General features: G+C 38.9%; 1 protein-coding gene across 1 annotated transcript in view; it reads left to right on the forward strand.

Moving 5' to 3' along the window:
• Nucleotides 1-940: 940 nt before the first annotated feature.
• PTPRR (protein tyrosine phosphatase receptor type R) overlaps nucleotides 941-22,372 on the forward strand; it is a 91,756-nt gene continuing 70,324 nt past the window's right edge. The window contains exon 1 of the mRNA XM_063309131.1: nucleotides 941-1,079. Coding sequence (XP_063165201.1) covers nucleotides 998-1,079 — 82 coding nt within the window. The 5' untranslated portion in view covers nucleotides 941-997. The remainder of the gene's footprint in view (nucleotides 1,080-22,372) is intronic.

Raw genomic sequence — 22,372 nt, forward strand, 5'->3', positions numbered from 1 at the left:
AAGCTGGAAGGCCAAACCAAAGTCCCATAAAGCAGCTGGGCTAGTATCTTAGCCTGAAAAAGCTGAAGCGTGGCTGAGATGTAATATCCTCCCTTGGAGGGAAGAAATGCAACTGATTAGTTTATTCTGACACACAAACTTGCTGCTATAACAATTTGCTTTTTTAACGAGAGTACATTGCATTAATTCCAGAGTATTACAAGCTACCTATAATTTTCAGAACTTGAGTTATGAAAATAAATTGTGAATTTATAATGAACTTTGTGGTGGACTAATTTAAAGCAGTTGCTTGTGTAAACTAATGGGCATTGCCAGGTGAGGCCTGCCTCTGAACTTCCCTTGTTTTCTGATAAGTTCATAGAAGTGGTACAGCTGAATGGTTACTGTAGTGTGAATTGTTTCACTGTCTTAACATGATACAGAAAATCTGTTGACCTGTAAGATCTGTAAGAGTTAATCAGGTTGTCCAGGTAGCCGAGTGGAGAGGGAGCAGAAAAGGGAATAGGCCAGCTGTGGCAGTTTAATTACAATATTTCCAAACTAACCTTCTCAGTCTGGTTGCCTGGAGAGCTGGACTTCAACTCCCATAATCCCCCATGACATTGCTGGCTGATGGGGTCATGGGAGTTGAAGTCCAACTCATCTGGACAACCCCAGCTTGAGGAAGGCTGCTCTTCCTGGCCCTATTGCTACCTCCTTTCTTCCACCAACTTCCTTTCACGGTCCCGTGGACTTCCGTCGCCCCTCTCCTTGTCCCCCTTTCAGCCGCTCGCTCCCTCGCCCTTTCAGTCCGCCGCCCGTTCCTTCGCAATGCTGCTGGTTGCCTCCCCAAGGCCTGCCTCGCCCGGGCGAAGTCTGGAGCCAGGAGAGGGCAGCAGCCTCGCGGTCTTTACTGCACCTGCGTGCACTTCTCAAGCATGCTCATTCGCCAGGAAGGAGGAAAGCCCTGGTGAGGAGCAAAGCTTGGCACCGCTGGCGGCCAGCGGGAGCTGGAGCGATGCTCTCCCTGCTGCACGAACGCACCATGTGGAGGACGGCAGCCTCCCTTGTGTCCCTCTGGCTTCACCTCCAAGCGGCAGGTGAGGACAAATTAGCCTGGCTGGCAGAGAGCAGCGGGTGGGGGAGAGCTGCGTCCCTCTTAAGCCCTGGCGAGTATGGGAAGAAGAGGATCGCCCCGCTGGCTTGCCAGAGAAGCCAACTTCACGCGACCCGTTCAAGCACTTGTTGTTAGGAATGGCCAATATGGGGTGGGGTCTCTGCGGGCGGGATGGTCGTCATGGTGGCAGATGAATAAATAAATGGGTATCGAATATGCTGGAGACGCCCGCCCCCCCTTTTATCCGCTCCTTTGCTTTGGTGCCTTCAAAGGTGGCTTAGAAGAGGCAAACCTCTCGTGGCGTTTCTCGGCTTTGGGGGCACCGCTGTTCTACCGCCTCGATTCCGTCGCGCTTCCTTAAACAAATCAATGCTCCTTTTCCACAGACGCCAGGGTGGATTTCTCCCTCTCGAAAGCTCGAGTTCCCGCTTTGTTCAGAGCGCGCGGCGGAGCCCTGGTAGTTCCTTCGTCTGCTTCTCGGTTTCAGCACCAGGGTCAGAAGCAGCCGGAACCCTCTGAAATGCCGAGCAGCTGGCCCGGGCGGCGCGTGGGCGTCGGGGAGTGGGGATTGCGAAGAGTTCCCGTTCCCAATCTGCCCGAAGGAACGCGGTCCACGTGAAACACGGCCATTCCTAAAAATGCCGCTTGCAAGTTCAGGTCATGCAGATCTCCAAAGATGTCTTGGAGGGTTGGCCCACTCCGTTCCCTAGCGTGAGGGCGTTCCTGTGCCCTCAAGTGTGGAAATAGCATTTCAGGAAGGCAAACCCTTTCTAGCCTCCAGAAAATGCAGGGGATAAATAGCATTGCAAATGGCCACCCTTTCACCCCAGGAAGATAGGTTGCCGCTGTTGCTGTTAGGTTCATCCAAGCCATAACTTGTTTGTACTGTATTCCTTCGTGGGAGACTTCAAACAGGATCCTAGGCTTCTGCTGATTCTTTTAGCTCCTCCAGCGAAAGAGCAGCAGTCTGGTTTGCTAAGGCTGTCTTGAATTCTAGCCATCCCAATGGCGAGAATTCTTACTTGATGTTGTCTTTTGGAAACAACAGTGTGAAGTTCTTCCTCCACTGGAACCTGAATGTTACCATTGTCAATCTATCTTCTTCAGATGTTGAGTTTGAATGACCATCTGTGGGTACAGCCTGGAAGCAATGAAAGCCAAGGTTGTAAAATTGAAGGCAGAAAAATCTTAAGGGATCACAGGTACATCTGACCCAAGGATGGAACCATGCCATCTACCAATAAATCTTTTTAGATATTGTTTCATGATACTCAGATGATGCAACATCTTTCTCTATTGTTAAATTCTTTCCAAATATTTGGTTATTTGATTTACATATAATTGCTCCAGCATCTGAATTTTATGAAACCAATAGAAGAGAATATATGTAACTCAGACTTGAACTGTGGAGTCCTTGGTGCTCTCTGAGCTTGGCTGTTTGCTTGCAGACATTTTGTTACTTGACTAGGTAACATCTTCAGTGCTAGTCCTGGTGTTAATCCCTGCTGATTGCTGGTGAGGAGGTGTTCTGGTCTTTATGAGACCTTTCTGTCCATGCCAGTTACCAACTATTTGCTTATTCTTGCTTGCAACTTTTTAAACTGCACTTACCTGAGAATAAATCCTACTTAAAACGAATGACATGTACAGGTTAGTGTTTTATGGCAGAAATGTAATGTGTTGGATTCTGGAAACTACTGAATAGACAAAGAATGTCCAAATACAGTATCGAAGGAGGAATTCAAAGCCTTGATAGCTAATTGCTATGAATCCAAAGAACTCTGAATTCTTATATTCAGATGAGTTCTGCATTTTAAACCTTTAAAATTGCATATACATTTAGAGATTGTGTATAAGTACACTAAATATGATTGTGTCATTTTAATGCATGCACTAATAGTCCAGTAAAAGCAAAATGCTTGGTTACCATGGGAAAAATTAATTTTTCATGGGAGATCTACCTTGAGTGCCTCCAAGGGCCCAGTGACCTATTAACCCAAATTCAGTGCTATTCTATAATTCTGTAAGCTCCTTTTAGCCCATCTCCCCTTTACAGTGCATCCCTTCAGGTTATTCTTTGGCCCTCTCCCTTCAAAGTATCATGTTACCTCTAATTGTTTTTCAGTCAAACAGATTTACATTTACATTATAACTGTAGTCTTATATTGCTGGATAAAGGTAAAATGTAGATCTTCTTCAAGTCATGCTCAATTCCTGGTGATTTCATGGAGATTTCCATGCAGTTTTCTTGGCTATAAGATGGAAGTGGTTTGCCATCGATATCTTATGCTCTATGCCTCAGCAAAGGTGTCTATAGGGGGTGGGGGTCAGATGATGAAAAGAGCCACTGTGATGCATGTTCCACCCTTTTCTCTATGTGCAGTGTATGAAAAGGTTGGAGCTTGTATTGAAGTAGTGCAATGCTCATTTTATCATTTTGATGAATTCATCAGATTCTGTAGGTGTTTCTATCTAGAAGGGCAAGGGCTGATTTTATTGGCCTGGCTAGTAACACCTGTCTCTTCCTCCTCTTCACCTAAGGAGAAATCTTAGGCCTTGACAATGTGCTCATTATTAACTGTGTTTAGGATTTAAGATCCTAAAGTTAGGATCTTAACACTTTTTTTAGAGGTCTTATAACAGTGCCATTGAGAAAACACTAACAGTGTGATTCCTGGATCTCTTTCATGTAGTAAAAAGGAATCAATCTTCTTGCCAATGGAATTGGGAAATTCATCTAATTATGACCTACAGTTATGAATTATAAATTATGATTTAGTGATTTGGTGTCATGTATCCATATATATCCCTAAAATGTACTGTACTTAATGTTGCTACAGAACTTCTTGAAATCCATCCTTTTTATACTTTGGTTGAAACGACTCAGTTTTTAAAAAATGGCTTTCATTCAGAATTCATAGAAGAAAAGACTTTTATTGTGGGATAATTCTATTACCATACACATATAAAATCTACAATATTCACTATATCGATAGGGTGGTGAGTAGGATGTATTTGTAGAAGGTGATTAGATAAATTCTGCAATGACACAGGCCACATCCTTGATTTGTTTCTTGGATGAGATTATAGGTATCCAGTAGAAGATGTGGTGATGTCAAAAGGACTTTGCACACATAATATTGTTGCATAAATGACACCAGATCACACAACAAAATAATCCACATCATCTGAACAGTGACATCTAATGCATATGACATCCCTGGGAATGCTGAGATCAAAGAATCATAGTATTTGGTCTATTACAATAACAGTAACAGAAAGCTTTCCAGAACAAAGTGAATATGTTCTGAATAATGCTTTAGACTAATTTTTAAACCAAGATTTCTCAAACTTTGCCATACTATGGCTCACTAAAATGATAAATAAATTTGTGTGACCCCTCATGAATAAAAGTAATTATTTCATTAGCATTAAGGTTGGACATGAAGTAAATATACTGCTTAATCTTAATAATTAAACCTTAATCTATATACTAAATAGAAATTACAGAATTTTATGAAAGAAATAATTAAAAATATTGAACTTCAACTGCATTGTAAATTGCTATCCATGAAATACATTAGGCTTTAATCAAACATATTGCAAAACTCTTATCCCTGTTTTGGACACAATGATAAATTTAACATATACTTTTAAACATGCTGTAAAATAAATAGACATGTGAGTATTAAAATGTACATTTCAAAATAAGATCAATAATATTTTAAACAATACAATATGGTTGGCTGTTCAAGCATTTTCAAGTCTCTGCTAAGAAAAGGAAGCCAGCACACAAAAAAGTCTAATTATTATTCATCTAAGTTTAATATACTTGAGGCATTTTTTTAAATACTTGCAATCCTCCTCTAAGTTGCTAACTACCCTGGGGGTGCATGGGGGTCATGAACCTCAGTGTGATAAACCCTGCCTTAAACACATCTGGCAACTGAAAAGAACATCCTTTGTAACAGAAAGTGATAGCAATGACAGTTTTTATAGAAGAGTAAAAAGAAAGTTCCATAAATATATCAAGTGCCATGTTGAAACAGCTATGGCAGTATATTCATTTACATCTGAGCACTTATTTAAAGAATAAGACCACAATCTTGCACAAGGAAGGATATTTACAGATCTAGAAAGCAATATAAATAAGCTATTGAACACTGTGCGGGATACTGTAACCCACACACCTCAGTTGTAGTTTATTGCTATCCATATTATGAGTTCTGTGCAGGTTTATGGAAATACCTTTCAACTTTTACTGAGAATCCCAAGGAGTCAAACAATTCAGCCAGCATCTGAATATTGTTACCATTAGGAAATGATTGAGTAACAAGCAAATATCTGAAAGCTTTAAGTGGAATTTTAATTGAAAAATAGGAACAGTTGTAGAAAACTCATATATTTTTGACTGGCTACCAATGCCTCAGAAATTCAGCCTAAAATGAGCCAAAAAATAATAAAACGTATTGCTTTGAAAGAAAGGCTTGTGGAGATAGACACCTCAAGATAATCCAGTTGTGTTCACAAACAGGGGAATTTCATATTGTACAATTGCTTTACTGTGACAAAGAAAATAAATTCTACTGCTGTTTAGTATGCATATCTACTGTACAGTGCTTCTAGACAAGATATTTAGGATGAGCAACCCAGATTTGATTCTGAAAAACTTAGAATTTTGTTTCATGGCATTAAATAGATTCACCAATTTCAGTGACTGTCTTTCTGTTCTGGGGCTGCAGCAAAAGATTCACTGTTGAAATTTTATTAGGTTATAAATATATAAGGAGGATGTAGACCATAATCTTTTCTTTTTCTTTTGGTTCATAGAACTCAGAAGCTATAGTTCAACATTCAGTTTTGTTTCATAAAAGAAATAGCTGGGGAAAATGGCAGTTCTGCACTTGGCTTTTATAACAAAATTTCTAACCCACTCACCCCTGTCCTAATGGACTCGGGACACCAAATTGCAAAGAGAAACAAAAATTGGGTAATAAATAAACCTAGTGCAATCAGTTCCTATTATTAACAATGTCAATACAATATATATTACACGTTCTTGTTAGAGAAGATGCTGACCTGGATCTAATCTGGTAATAGGTAGGTTGATCAGATTCAGGATGACTTTAGAAATCAGGTGACCTGGTTTCATTCCTTTTTCAAGATGGATGTATAACTCTGCTGTGTCTTATGTAGAGACAGATTCTTTCCTCTGCAAAATATTTGATTATTGCAATCCAATGGATAGAGAGACATCAGATCAGTTGTGCCAGAGAACATTACAAGGCCTCAGGAAAATTATGCACTAAATTGAAAATAGTGATGAAAGCTGAACTTCTATCTCTTTTAGAATCTCCCAGTATAATATATAGGCAGGAGGTAGATTTCATTCCTGTTAACAGAGGAAAGTACACATTTTTGTCAAATGTACTAAGTATATATACATCTATAGATTTAATTTTTCAAAGCAATAGAATAATTTATAGATTTAATTGATTTAAATATCTATGGTGTTGCTTTGTAGATTATCAATACATTTGTGTCAGTAGTATGCTTTGCATGAACAGGTTTATATTGTGATAGATGGTCCCTTAGAAGGCCCCTATTAATTGGGCTTTAAAGTTTAAGCCCAGCCCTTTAAATCATGCACACACATACAAACAAAATTGGCATTCAATCCAGTCTTTCAATATAGACATAATATGGTCCTGGTATTGTATGCTGAATAGCAGCCTGCCTGCCACAGCTTGTACCAACTGAAGCTTCCAAGCAGTCTTTAAAAACATTGGCATTCAATACAAACCATGAAGATGGGAGTGGGGGGTGGGTGTGTGAGAGAGACATATGCATTGTGTTATGCTTACTCTGCCTTTTCATGCTTGTGTCTTGATGTTGGATGCACGCGCGCACACACACATACACCATTTGGTTTAAGTTGTGTTATGACAAACAGGGTTTTGTCATTCCCTTCCCTCCACTACCACCTCTGTGGACCCCTAGGTTTAAGGATAGCCTTACGCAGAATGTCTTGCAGTGGTCAGCATGTAACTAGGACTTGGGTTACTGATCTCGGGTGGCTAGTTCAGGACTTGTAGCTAGTGGTCTACCAAACACATTTCTTGCCACATACACCTAGATTTGCAGTCTTAACTAATGGCTACTCCACCATAGCTTAATAAATCTCCTTTTGATTTGGGAAATATATTTCTCTATGCAAGTCCATCCTAAGAGAAGCTTCATGAACCAGATAGAGAGAAAAAAGTGAAATCTGTGCAGTTTAATAATTTGAGAAAAATTGGTAGCTTTAATCAGTTCAATAAAAGAATTAATAGGGGCAAAGTAATACAGGTGACATTTTTCCTTAGAGCAGTTTCCACTGGGAAAATGTTTTGAGCCTTCAGATTTCAAAAATGGAGAGTAATAGAATTTAAGATTGCAGATGCTCCAGTATTGTAATATACTTTGATAAAAACAAGTATTTATTTACTGTAGGATCCATATAGGCATAAATATGCAAGTGCTTATCCTTTTCCAACATTTTAACATTTCTTACATCTGCTATGTTCTATGGATCCTAAAAGAAACAAGAAATTCCACACCTCATAAGGAGACTATGAGAGTTCTTTCTCCTCTCTAATTAAGATGACAAGAAAGGAAAGTGTGTTGTATACAACATATTGTGTTGAGTAAAAAGTGAATAGGTCAGAATATTAGTTGAAATATTAATATTTCATAATTGTATTGTCCTCTTTTAAACTTCTTAGATTCATCAACAAGTGTCATTCCAGATGCTTTTTGATGAAATACACATAATTTATTGGGATGGATGGTATTTCTGCATTCTAGGGAGTACACTAGTTCTTTTGTATAAAAATAACATGGGAATAATAGTATCCCACCTGATATTTCCTGGTGATTCCCTATCCATGTATTAATCATGTACAAGCCTAGGCTTAGTTTTTTGAAATCTATTAAAGTCAGGTAGGTATTGTCAGTTAGCTGAAGCAGCTATAGGTATCTCCAAAAGTAAAGTAGAAATGATGTAAGAAAGATGCTGTATTGAAATTTAGAAATGGCCTAAAGATTTATCCATGTACTAACTTTGTCAGACTCTGCGTAGCTTTTTGAGATCAGCCATAGTTAGCTAGGTACTGCCACCTTGTTGATCAGAATGGATCTACAGTTTAAAATAATGACAGTAAAACAAAAATCTTCAGCAAAGGATCGTTACCTTGTCGTGGTGCTGGAGCTTGAGCACCTCAATGATGCCATGAGCTAAACCGTGAAGGGCCACCCAAGACGGGAAGGTCATGACAGAGAGGTCAGACTAAATGCGATCCCTGGGGAAGGTAATGGCAATCCACCCCAGTATTCTTGCCGTGAAAACTAAATGGATCGGTACAACCAGAGATATGTCGGTATACCATCGAAAGATGTGACCCCCAGGTCGGAAGATGGTCAAAATGCTACTGGGGAGGAACAGAGGATGAGTTCAACTAGCCCCAGACGTGATGACGCAGCTAGCTCAAAGCCAAAAGGACAGCTAGCAGCCAACGGTGCTGGTGGTGAACGGCGTATCCGATGTTCTAAGGATCAGCGCACCACTGGAACCTGGAATGTAAGATCTATGAGCCAGGGCAAATTGGATGTGGTTATTGGTGAGATGTCAAGATTAAAGATAGACATTTTGGGCATCAGTGAACTGAAATGGACTGGAATGGGCCACTTCACATCAAATGACCACCAGACCTACTACTGTGGACAAGAGGACCATAGAAGAAATGGAGTAGCCTTCATAATTAATAGTAAAGTGGCTAAAGCAGTGCTTGGATACAATCCAAAAAACGATAGAATGGTCTCAGTTCGAATTCAGGGCAAGACATCTAACATCACATTGATCCAAATATATGCCCCAACCACAGATGCTGAAGAAGCTGAAGTAGAGCATCTCTATGAGGATCTGCAGCACCTACTGGACAACACGCCTAAAAGAGATGTTATTTTCATCACGGGAGACTGGAATGCTAAGGTGGGAAGTCAAATGACACCTGGAATTACAGGTAAGCATGGCCTGGGAGAACAAAACGAAGCAGGACATAGGCTGATAGAATTTTGCCAAGACAACTCACTCTGCATAACAAACACTCTCTTCCAACAACCTAAGAGACGGCTTTATACATGGACTTCACCAGATGGACAACACCGAAATCAGATTGACTACATCCTTTGCAGCCAAAGGTGGCAGACATCTATACAGTCGGTAAAAACAAGGCCTGGAGCTGACTGTAGTTCAGATCACGAACTTCTTCTTGCACAATTTAGGATCAGACTAAAGAGATTAGGGAAGACCCACAGATCAGCTAGATATGAGCTCACTAATATTGCTAAGGAATATGCAGTGGAGGTGAAGAATCGATTTAAGGAACTGGACTTAGTAGATAGGGTCCTGGAAGAACTATGGACAGAAGTTCGCAACATTGTTCAGAAGGCGGCAACAAAATACATCCCAAAGAAAGAGAAAACCAAGAAGGCAAAATGTCTGTCTGTTGAGACACTAGAAGTAGCCCAAGAAAGAAGGAAAGCAAAAGGCAACAGTGATAGGGGGAGATATGCCCAATTAAATGCAAAATTCCAGAGGTTAGCCAGAAGAGATAAGGAATTATTTTTAAACAAGCAATGCGCAGAAGTGGAAGAAGACAATACAATAGGAAGGACAAGAGACCTCTTCCAGAAAATTAGAAACATCGGAGGTAAATTCCAGGCAAAAATGGGTATGATCAAAAACAAAGATGGCAAGGACCTAACAGAAGAAGAAGAGATCAAGAAAAGGTGGCAAGAATATACAGAAGACCTGTATAGGAAGGATAACAATATCGGGGATAGCTTTGACAGTGTGGTCAGCAAGCTAGAGCCAGACATCCTGAAGAGTGAGGTTGAATGGGCCTTAAGAAGCATTGCTAATAACAAGGCAGCAGGAGACGACAGCATCTGAATTTGGAAAACACAAGAATGGCCATCAGACTGGAAAAAATCAACTTATATCCCCATACCATAAAAGGGAAACACTAAAGAATGTTCAAACTATCGAACAGTGGCACTCATTTCACATGCCAGTAAGGTAATGCTCAAGGTCCTGCAAGGTAGACTTCAGCAATTCATGGAGCGAGAATTGCCAGATGTACAAGCTGGCTTTAGAAAAGGCAGAGGAACTAGGGACCAAATTGCCAATATCCACTGGATAATGGAAAAAGCCAGGGAGTTTCAGAAAAACATCTATTTCTGTTTTATTGACTATTCTAAAGCCTTTGACTGTGTGGACCACAACAAATTGTGGCAAGTTCTTAGTGGTATGGGGATACCAAGTCATCTTGTCTGCCTCCTGAAGAATCTGTATAATGATCAAATAGCAACAGTAAGAACAGACCACGGAACAATTGACTGGTTTAAGATTGGGAAAGGAGTATGGCAGGGCTGTATACTCTCACCCTACCTATTCAACTTGTATGCAGAACACATCATGCGACATGCTGGGCTTGAGGAATCCAAGGCTGGAGTTAAAATCGCTGGAAGAAACATTAACAATCTCAGATATGCAGATGATACCACTTTCATGGCTGAAAGCAAAGAGGAACTGAGGAGCCTTATGATGAAGGTGAAAGAAGAAAGTGCAAAAGCTGGCTTGCAGCTAAACCTCAAAAAAAAGAAGAAGATTATGGCAACCCACTTGATTGATAACTGGCAAATAGAGGGAGAAAATGTAGAAGCATTGAAAGAGCAATGACCAATCTCGATAAAATAGTTAAGAGCAGAGACATCACACTGACAACAAAGGTCCACACAGTTAAAGCAATGGTGTTCCCTGTAGTAACATATGGCTGCAAGATCTGGACCATAAGGAAGGCTGAGAGAAGGAAGATTGATGCTTTTGAACTGTGGTGTTGGAAGAACATTCTGAGGGTGCCTTGGACTGCAAGAAGATCAAACCAGTCCATCCTCCAGGAAATCAAGCCAGACTGCTCACTTGAGGGAATGATATTAAAGGCAAAACTGACATACTTTGGCCACATAATGAGAAGACAGGACACCCTGGAGAAGATGCTGATGCTAGGGAGAGTGGAGGGCAAAAGGAAGAGGGGCCAACCAAGGGCAAGATGGATGGATGATATTCTAGAGGTGACGGACTCGTCCCTGGGGGAGCTGGGGGTGTTGATGACCGACAGGAAGCTCTGGTGTGGGCTGGTCCATGAAGTCACAAAGAGTCGGAAGCAACTAAATGAATAAACAACAAAACAAAAATACAATCACAGTGTAAAAGTATTGATCAGTTTAGAATATTAACAAAGGCCTCTGAAGTAATAGAAGTTATATTTGTCTAATCTGAAGCATATCCCTTTGAGATAATTGGAATTTCCTTTCAAATTTAAGGTCATTCTTCAATTTCTAGATATCATTTTAAAAAAGACTCTGTTCTATATTGCTTTTCAATAAATACAGAATGTTGAGGGCACACATAGCAGAGCTCTCACAATGGGCATTGAGTGAATGGGAGATGCAAATAGATAAGACAATCCCCAAAGCTTCTTCACAAGACATCTATGAATGACTTCTGGAGAAAGAAATGGCAGACTGAAGACTGCTCCATGAAAAGTGGAGCCAATGACCGCAGTGGACTGAAGAGCTGGCAAGTCAACCAGCTCTTCAATAATTTCTTTCTAGACAAGAAGAGGACTTGAGATCACCCACAAGTGCTCCAGACAGCTGCTCCTCATGAGGAGACCACAAGATAGTGGTCTCCAGTGGGTTTAGAGCTCTGGGAGATGAGGGATTAGCCCTCTTGCTTAAACTGCGATTGGCGCCCTTGAAAGGACACTATGTTTGCAAAGTTCCTTTTCTAATTACTTTTGGAAATTGTTTGTTAACTGCTTTTCAGCTATTAGAAACCTTTGGATTGACAAGTTTGACATCATCAGCTGAGTTTTCTTCAAAAAAGTTGTAACTACAAGTTTAAGAACTTTAAAAAAAAATTTTTTTAGAATAAGCAGCAAAAGGGTGATTAAAACTTTGATTTTATGAAGTTACAAATGGACTAAGGGTCCAGATAAATTTGAAATAAGATTTTGGAATTAAATATACAGAATCCTTCCCATGAAAAAATGCTTTTGTTTTGAATTTTAAAAAAATAAGATTTTTAAAATTCGACACTAGAGGGAACTAAAGATTACAATTAAAGAACATAAACTCAACTTACAATTACAGAATGAAGCAAAATATTCTAACATTGGACATACTGAAGGATATTTTTGAACAATGGACTCAGAAGTTAATTTTAATAGTGTCATCAGAGTCATCTGCCTCTATGGACAGACTGTGTCTAAATGATGTTATGGAAGCAGAACAAGTTCTGCCTGATAAGACTGAGATAGTGTAGAGTTGAAAGTGGATTTACAAATGACAAGCTATAAGAATAACATGGAAAAAGGTGTTACGTTGTACATACGAAAGAAACTGGCTGATGTCTTAATAATTAAAAGGGACATACAAACAATGAACCAAGAGAGTGACCTGGATAATTTTCCTATATTGGATTTACAAACAAGGCTTGTTAAAATTTTGAAGAATCTCATGAGAATGGACAAATAAAAAATTAAAAGAAATCAAGTTCTATGACATTATTTGAATGGACTAAAGTTTAAGGTTGTTAGATGTAAAGGGAAGGAATATAAAGTTGGTTTATTTGATCAAGGTTAAAATAAATAAGTTTTTATCTCTGATACTTCAGCAAAGGATCGTTACCTTGTCGTGGTGCTGGAGCTTGAGCACCTCAATGATGCCATGAGCTAAACCGTGAAGGGCCACCCAAGACGGGAAGGTCATGACAGAGAGGTCAGACTAAATGCGATCCCTGGGGAAGGTAATGGCAACCCACCTCAGTATTCTTGCCGTGAAAACTAAATGGATCAGTACAACCAGAGATATGTCGGTATACCATCGGAAGATGAGACCCCCAGGTCGGAAGATGGTCAAAATGCTACTGGGGAGGAACAGAGGATGAGCTCAACTAGCCCCAGACGTGATGACGCAGCTAGCTCAAAGCCGAAAGGACAGCTAGCGGCCGACGGTGCTGGTGGTGAACGGCGAATCCGATGTTCTAAGGATCAACACACCATCGGAACCTGGAATGTAAGATCTATGAGCCAGGGCAAATTGGATGTGGTTATTGGTGAGATGTCAAGATTAAAGATAGACATTCTGGGCATCAGTGAACTGAAATGGACTGGAATGGGCCACTTCACATCAAATGACCACCAGATCTACTACTGCGGACAAGAGGACCACAGAAGAAATGGAGTAGCCTTCATAATTAATAGTAAAGTGGCTAAAGCAGTGCTTGGATACAACCCAAAAAATGACAGAATGATCTCAATTCGAATTCAGGGCAAGCCATCTAACATCACAGTGATCCAAATATACGCCCCAACCACAAATGCTGAAGAAGCTGAAGTAGAGCGGTTCTATGAGGATCTGCAGCACCTACTGGACAACACGCCTAAAAGAGATGTTATTTTCATCACAGGAGACTGGAATGCTAAGGTGGGCAGTCAAATGACACCTCGAATTACAGGTAAGTATGGCCTGGGAGAACAAAACGAAGCAGGACACAGGCTGATAGAATTTTGCCAAGACAATTCACTCTGCATAACAAACACTCTCTTCCAACAACCTAAGAGACGGCTTTATACATGGACTTCACCAGATGGACAACACCGAAATCAGATTGATTACATCCTTTGCAGCCAAAGGTGGCGGACATCTGTACAGTCGGTAAAAACAAGGCCTGGAGCTGACTGTAGTTCAGATCACGAACTTCTTCTTGCACAATTTAGGATCAGACTAAAGAGATTAGGGAAGACCCACAGATCAGCTAGATATGAGCTCACTAATATTCCTAAGGAATATGCAGTGGAGGTGAAGAATAGATTTAAGGGACTGGACTTAGTAGATAGGGTCCCGGAAGAACTATGGACAGAAGTTGGCAGCATTGTTCAGGAGGCGGCAACAAAATACATCCCAAAGAAAGAGAAAACCAAGAAGGCAAAATGGCTGTCTGCTGAGACACTAGAAGTAGCCCAAGAAAGAAGGAAAGCAAAAGGCAACAGTGATAGGGGGAGATATGCCCAATTAAATGCAAAATTCCAGAGGTTAGCCAGAAGAGATAAGGAATTATTTTTAAACAAGCAATGCGTGGAAGTGGAAGAAGAGAATAGAATAGGAAGGACAAGAGACCTCTTCCAGAAAATTAGAAACATTGGAGGTAAATTCCAGGCAAAAATGGGTATGATCAAAAACAAAGATGGCAAGGACCTAACAGAAGAAGAAGAGATCAAGAAAAGGTGGCAAGAATATACAGAAAACCTGTATAGGAAGGATAACAATATTGGGGATAGCTTTGACGGTGTGGTCGGTGAGCTAGAGCCAGACATCCTGAAGAGTGAGGTTGAGTGGGCCTTAAGAAGCATTGCTAATAACAAGGCAACAGGAGACGACGGCATCCCAGCTGAACTGTTCAAAATCTTGCAAGATGATGCTGTCAAGGTAATGCATGCTATATGCCAGCAAATTTGGAAAACACAAGAATGGCCATCAGACTGGAAAAAATCAACTTATATCCCCATACCAAAAAAGGGAAACACTAAAGAATGTTCAAACTATCGAACAGTGGCACTCATTTCACATGCCAGTAAGGTAATGCTCAAGATCCTGCAAGGTAGACTTCAGCAGTTCATGGAGCGAGAATTGCCAGATGTACAAGCTGGGTTTAGAAAAGGCAGAGGAACTAGAGACCAAATTGCCAATATCCGCTGGATAATGGAAAAAGCCAGGGAGTTTCAGAAAAACATCTATTTCTGTTTTATTGACTATTCTAAAGCCTTTGACTGTGTGGACCATAACAAATTGTGGCAAGTTCTTAGTGGTATGGGGATACCAAGTCATCTTGTATGCCTCCTGAAGAATCTGTATAACGACCAAGTAGCAACAGTAAGAACAGACCACGGAACAACAGACTGGTTTAAGATTGGGAAAGGAGTACGGCAGGGCTGTATACTCTCACCCTACCTATTCAACTTGTATGCAGAACACATCATGCGACAAGCTGGCCTTGAGGAATCCAAGGCTGGAGTTAAAATCTCTGGAAGAAACATTAACAATCTCAGATATGCAGATGATACCACCTTGATGGCTGAAAGTGAAGAGGAACTGAGGAGCCTTATGATGAAGGTGAAAGAAGAAAGTGCAAAAGCTGGTTTGCAGCTAAACCTCAAAAAAACCAAGATTATGGCAACCAGCTTGATTGATAACTGGCAAATAGAGGGAGAAAATGTAGAAGCAGTGAAAGACTTTGTATTCCTAGGTGCAAAGATTACTGCAGATGCTGACTGCAGTCAGGAAATCAGAAGACGCTTAATCCTTGGAAGAAGAGCAATGACAAATCTCGATAAAATAGTTAAGAGCAGAGACATCACACTGACAACAAAGGCCCGCATAGTTAAAGCAATGGTGTTCCCTGTAGTAACATATGGCTGCGAGAGCTGGACCATAAGGAAGGCTGAGCGAAGGAAGATCGATGCTTTTGAACTGTGGTGTTGGAGGAAAATTCTGAGAGTGCCTTGGACTGCAAGAAGATCCAACCAGTCCATCCTCCAGGAAATAAAGCCAGACTGCTCACTTGAGGGAATGATATTAAAGGCAAAACTGAAATACTTTGGCCACATAATGAGAAGACAGGACACCCTGGAGAAGATGCTGATGGTAGGGAGAGTGGAAGGCAAAAGGAAGAGGGGCCGACCAAGGGCAAGATGGATGGATGATATTCTAGAGGTGACGGACTCGTCCCTGGGGGAGCTGGGGGTGTTGACAACCGACAGGAAGCTCTGGCGTGGGCTGGTCCATGAAGTCACGAAGAGTCGGAAGCGACTAAACGAATAAACAACAACATCTCTGATAACTCTTAATGGACTTTTGCTGGCACCAGGACTGAAATGATTATGCTTTATGGATTTGTTTATAGATAAGAGATGGGATATGGTAAGAAGCAACCATTTGTTGTATTTTAAGAGGAGGTGATAAGTTACTAAAATTGTTTATACTTGCTGTGATGAAGGCGGGAAGTCACTTCTTTATATATTTTCTTTTTCTTTATTCGAACTTTTCTTTTTCGTCAGTTTCTCTTTTTTCTTTCTTTTTCTGCACCTTCTACTCTTCCTTTTTATTCTTCTATCTTTTTTTAGTTTGTATTAGTTTTTACTATTGTAATTATAATCTTCAATAAAATTATTACACAAAAAACAAGACATCTATGAACATCATTTTCCTTGTGAAGTATAAGTGGAAAATGAACTTTTAGGCAAAAGTAAGCACAGCTGATTGATAAGACACGTAGGATTTATTCATGTGAACTATTGCCTTAGAAGCTTGGTAATTGAATTCTGAATTATGTACTATGGGAAGTGAGACAGTTTTTATTATTTTCAATGGACTCCCAGGGATAATGTAAAAAGGCAGCATCTTTTAGTGTATTATTGACTTGACACCTTCTGGAAAATGTCCAAGTGTTATACATAATTAATAAATCAATACTTTGTCTATTAGTGAGTTGGAAGAGAGAACACATTAGGGACCAGTCAATGAAATCTGAATTCACCTGAGTAAACCCACACAAAATCCAATTGGCCCAAATAACAGATTTCTACTTTCTCAAACAGTTGTGCGTGAAAAGCATTTCTGTGAATCAGGAAGGGAAGCTAACCCCTTTTGTTCTATTTAAATTACTCCTGTTTTGATGAGCTAGGACACATATGATTTATTCCCTATGGTTCCTAACTTGTATCACTGGTTTTAAAATAGTATCAATTGCTACCTGATTCTCCCATTATTTTTCATATGTAAAATCAAACTAGAGCTTTGTTGCATATTTAGGGTTTAGTAAAAATGAATAGATACAGACAGCATTTTGCTGAATTTGATAAGTGGATGATACAAAAGTTGGGGATGCTGGCTCCAGACAGTTTTATATTTAGTTGGGCATTTGACATCTTTTTTAAAAAAATGTTCACTACAAATTAGCACATTTAATTGAACAGTAAATGAATGGAGGCATTATTGAAAAAGGGAAATGGAATGATAATTAAGATGGAAACTATTCTTCTTCTGAGTAGTTTTTGGTAGGAGCATCCCTTGAACTGGATACTTATTTTAGATAAATGTCTTGTGTTACTTTCCTCTCTTCTGCCCTTAACAATAGGCAGACAGAGCAACTAAGTAAAGTAGTGTATAATAACACAAGTATTAAGTACAAAGTCAGAAGGAGTCTAGGAACATCTTTTCAGATTAACAAATGTTTATTAAAAGGCATACACTTTCACGATCTGCAGATCATTTCATCATCAGAGGCATCCACTAACACGATTCTCCTCCTACCATGTCTACAATGACAGGTATTAAGTAGTTTTTGGCATTCTCTCTCCAAAATAGCTTTGACATTGTCCTTAGTTATGTTTCCAGTATCAGGTGATGGGTTGTTTTTTTTTCTTGTGACAGGTGCTTTTAATGTGCACATGTCTGTTTTTAATGTGGTACTCCTTATATTTTAATATTGACATTTGTTACTTTAAATATTTGTTTTATTTTCAGAATATTAATAGACCAACAGTGTCCAAGGAATCTTAAGGTTGTTACAATCCATTGATAATTGTTAGCTGCTCTGAGAATATGAATCAGATCGATCAATTGATCGATCGATCGATTGACAGATAACAGATAATAGATAGATTTGTACCTTTTCAAACCAGATGCAAGCACTGCAATAATCATTGTGTCCATGTTTGAAAAACTAAAACTACTAATCTATGTGTGTCTTTGTGTGTGTGTGTGTGTGTGAGAGAGAGAGAGAGAGAGAGAGAATGCAATACATAGCTGGTGGGGGAGGGAAATAGAGCTCTCTAAGGCAAGGACCAAAATTAACATCTGAAAACTCTGAGTCCACATTTCTATGTGGGTTCACCACAAACCAATGCTATATGTGTGTGCACGTGCACACAGATGTATAATTTCTGACCTACCTTAAGGCTATAATCCTTCAGAAACCTGGGATGAGTCAAACACAGCTGCAATCCTGAAGAGTTTTTTTTGGAACAAATAGGCTTAATTGAAAACAATGGAAATTGTACTATGTAGTATAGTGGATAAAGTATCAGACTGAGTCTTGGGAGATTCAGGTTTCAGTCCCTTCTTGACTTATGAGCAACTCTGAACCAATTACTCCCTCTCAACCCAGCTACCTCACTGGAGAATGTACAGTGCTGAAACTCCAGAGAAAAGCAGGATATGAATGGAGTGAGTGAGTGAGTGAGTGAGTGAATAAATAAGTCTCAGAGTCCCCTGATGTCTGTCCTTTGTTGTACAAAAATGCTAAATAGAAAAGTATGATGCAAATATACAGTATGTATACATGAACAATTGTGCATAACATTCATATAAAATATCAAATCGCTTTGAGATTGTTTTTAATAGGAAGTGGTATATACATTTTTAGATAAATAATAAATATGGTGAAAAGATTATATGATTGAATGAAAGTGAATAAAAATAAGATAGATATATTGTCCTTTTCTTATAAGCACGATACAGAAATGCATAGCCAAGTCAAAATAGCTGAGATGTATATGAATGTGTTTTCATTGTTTCTCCTATGTTAGCAGAAAGTTGCTAGCAAATCTGCCACAATGTTACCATATAACTGCAATAATAATAATAATAATAATAATAATAATAATAATTTGGCATTAACTCTATAGAATTTATTTTTAACACTCAGGTTTTTTAAAAAAATACTCTTGACTTAAAATTATTACTTATCTAAATTAATAATTTACCAGTTTTGTGATATGATAGAAAAATTAACATCTTTAACATAAATTATAATTGATATTCTACAGAAATTACCATAATTTCTCTAGGCACTACATTATAAATATAATTTACTTTCCATAGAAATATTACTCCTTGGTAACCACTGAGGGATTTGCAGCATTAGAGTCAAAGAAAGCTGAAATGACCTGCATATGTTTCCCAAGGTTAACAGCATTTGTTATGCTTGTGTATAATCATTGTGACATATGTCAGATCTGATTACTTTGATGAAGATACTTGGCCTTTTGCTGCCTCAACTGCAAGTATGACCATATTCTGTAAGTGCTATTGCCATATAGAGAATTGTTAATAATCCTTGAATTGATTAGAATTTTATTTTTAGAAATTATAGAACTTTTTTAGGTAATCTACAGTATGTCAACAAGTAATGGAAAACCTATGATCCAGTTGCTTTTCTATAAGATTTCCTTACAGATTAGAACACTACAGTAATTTTCAAGATTTGGACTTCCAATGGGAACATGGGGAACTGAACAGCTGTGCCTGCGGGCTCAGTGGGCAGAACTGACAACACGGCAGTTTTTTGGGGCTCAGGCAGGTTTTTTCCTGAAGCCCAGGACTGTTTTTCCGGAAAAAGGAAAACACTGGAATCACCCCATCTGTCCTCCAGACGGCTGCTTGCAGCCAGAATATCTCAAACAGCATTCATGTTCGACTGGTAAGAGCTAGCCGGGAGGCAGGGACATCACCATTTCCAAGCCACGCTGTAGCCTTAAAGGGACACTAAGACCAGCCACCTCATTTCTAAATCACCCAATTTATCTTTCTTTTAAGTATACATACCCTAAGAGGGGCTTTCTATGGCAAGGAGAAGAGGATTCTCTTGGTGCTTATCGTTATTTTTGGGATCAATTAAAAAAATTTTTTTTTTTAAGTTTTGGACTTTGTTTTCCCTCCAAATATTAAGGAGGAGAAGTTGGAGTTTTTGACAGGGGGAATTGGGCTGTTTGATTTTTTAAGAAAAAAAGCTCTGTGTGCATTGTGGGGATATGTAAATGCTTTGATTTATTTTGAAGTGGGATAAGGGTTTAAGAATATTTATCTGGATTATTTTTAAGGCTTGGCTGATTTCATTTATCTTTAATGATTTGGATTAAGATTAATAAGGTATAAAAAATGTCTACTTGGAGGGTTTTGGTTTCATTGAGATTAAGATCATTAAAACTGTTGTATTGCTAAGTATAATGGCAGACAATTTATGTGCTTTTTAATTTGATCTTTATTATATTAGACAGAAATGTATAGAATAGTAGTAGGAATGAAATAATTAAATAAATGTTATCTTTGGGGGGTGGAAGTTGATTAAGATTTATATAATTTTTTCTTTTTTTTTTCTTTTAATATAAGGGGAAGGAATAACTGTATTTAGTATTTTTTAAATGTGCCAATGAAATTATTTATAGAAATAATGTGATTTTGGTTTAATATAGAGTAAGGGATTGATTATGGAAATTTTTGTATATCCTTCCTGTTAAAAGTCAGAAGTCACCTCTTTTTGTAACTCTGAAAAAAAATTCTCTTGTGTTTCTACACTTTTGTAGTTTTTTTCTTTGTAGTTTTTTGTTTTTCTATAGCTTTTATCTTTGCTTGAAACTTAATAAAATTCTTATAAAAAGAAATTTGCAAGATTTGAGTTCTGAGATTTTGAAGCTTTTGAACATCTCATAAACATAATGAAATAGTCAAAATGTCTTTTTTTCTCTTCTGAACCTCATATTCCTTAATTTCATATGTAACCTAAAGTTCAGAGACTGTTATTTCCTCAGTCAACTAGTCCTCTTCATGTTTCCCATGACTGTGGCCTTATTCCATAATTATTCAGTTCTTACTGAGCCTTATCCATTATTTAACAGCAGGAAGTACTAGACTTCAAGGCAGTCCAGGAGTGTCTAATTTTCTGGAAGAATTATCATTATCATAGCATCACCTATATGTGTGCCAGTGAACTCATTCCAGGTTTTTACTTCAGTGAAGGGATGTTCCTAATGTGGTTGAATGTTTGGTAATATCTAATTCTGTCCAATTTACTTCAGAATCTGGATGTAAAGTCAAAGCTGTAAACCACGAGCTTTCAGGAGTACAAAAATTTCCATCTGAATTTGTCATTTCTTAATGTTCTCATTAAGAGCCAGTTTGGTGCAGTGGTTAAGGCATCAGGCTAGAAACCAGGAGACGGTGAGTTCTGGTCCTGCCTTAGGCACAAAGCCAGCTGGGTGACCTTGGGCCAGTCACTTTCTCTCAGCCCTAGGAAGGAGGCAATGGCAAACCACTTCCGAAAAACCTTGCCAAGAAAACTGCAGGGACTTGTCCAGGCAGTCTCCGAGAATCAGACAAGATGGAATGGAAAAAAAAATGTTCTCATGGAATGTCATTTTCAGATTCAGAAGAGGTAATGTTGCTGACATCCATTTCAAAAAGATGTTTTAGAATAGAAATCTGTTTAGCAATATTCCACTTGTAAGAGATATCATACAGTAGTAACAATTAAAATAGATCATAAACACAGAAGATAAGGGATAGAAAAATTAACATAAATACATGGCCACATCCTTGTTTAATCAGAAACAATGTTTATTTTGTGTCTCTTTTGTAACCAACACCTTTTTATAAGGAATATTGTTTGAGCATTAAAATAATTCCTGAATGAAATAAATCATTCCTGTGTGATCATGGTGACACATACCTTGATTACATCCCAGTTGGTTCAGAGTAATGAACTTTATTTGGGGCTACTTTGGAATGTTTTTAAAAACTTCTACTACCAGTTAGTCTGGTTAGAGAGAGCATGAGAGCCATGGCTGTTCAAAGTGCTGTATGATGCCTAAAAAGAGATGAGCAGCCTTTTGGTGCCCAGGGCTGCATGTGAGGTCAGACTTCTGCAGATACATTTCCCCTCCCATACACGTATAGGATAACAAGCATAGCCCTTACACCATACAGACACAGAGGTGCAGATAGATCAGAGATAGACATATACAAATGGTCACCTTCCACGCATGGACACACGAACACACAAACAGCCGCAACAGTGGGCTTATACTCATACAGTTCTTCTTCTTTTTTTTATTTGTTTTCTGTCTTTTAATTATGTCAGCCACCCAGAGTCATTTGGCAGTTGGGTAGCCTTCTAAATTTAATAAATAAATAAAATAAAATGTGTGTGTGTGTATACAGTATATATATACACACCCATACCCACATGCACACGCACACACAACTTCCTCTCTCTCTTACACTTCATGTGCACAAAAGCCTTCACACTTGGTAACAGAACTGCTGTGCTCTTGG

Source organism: Candoia aspera, chromosome 7, assembly GCF_035149785.1.
Source record: "Candoia aspera isolate rCanAsp1 chromosome 7, rCanAsp1.hap2, whole genome shotgun sequence".
NCBI lineage: Eukaryota > Metazoa > Chordata > Lepidosauria > Squamata > Boidae > Candoia > Candoia aspera.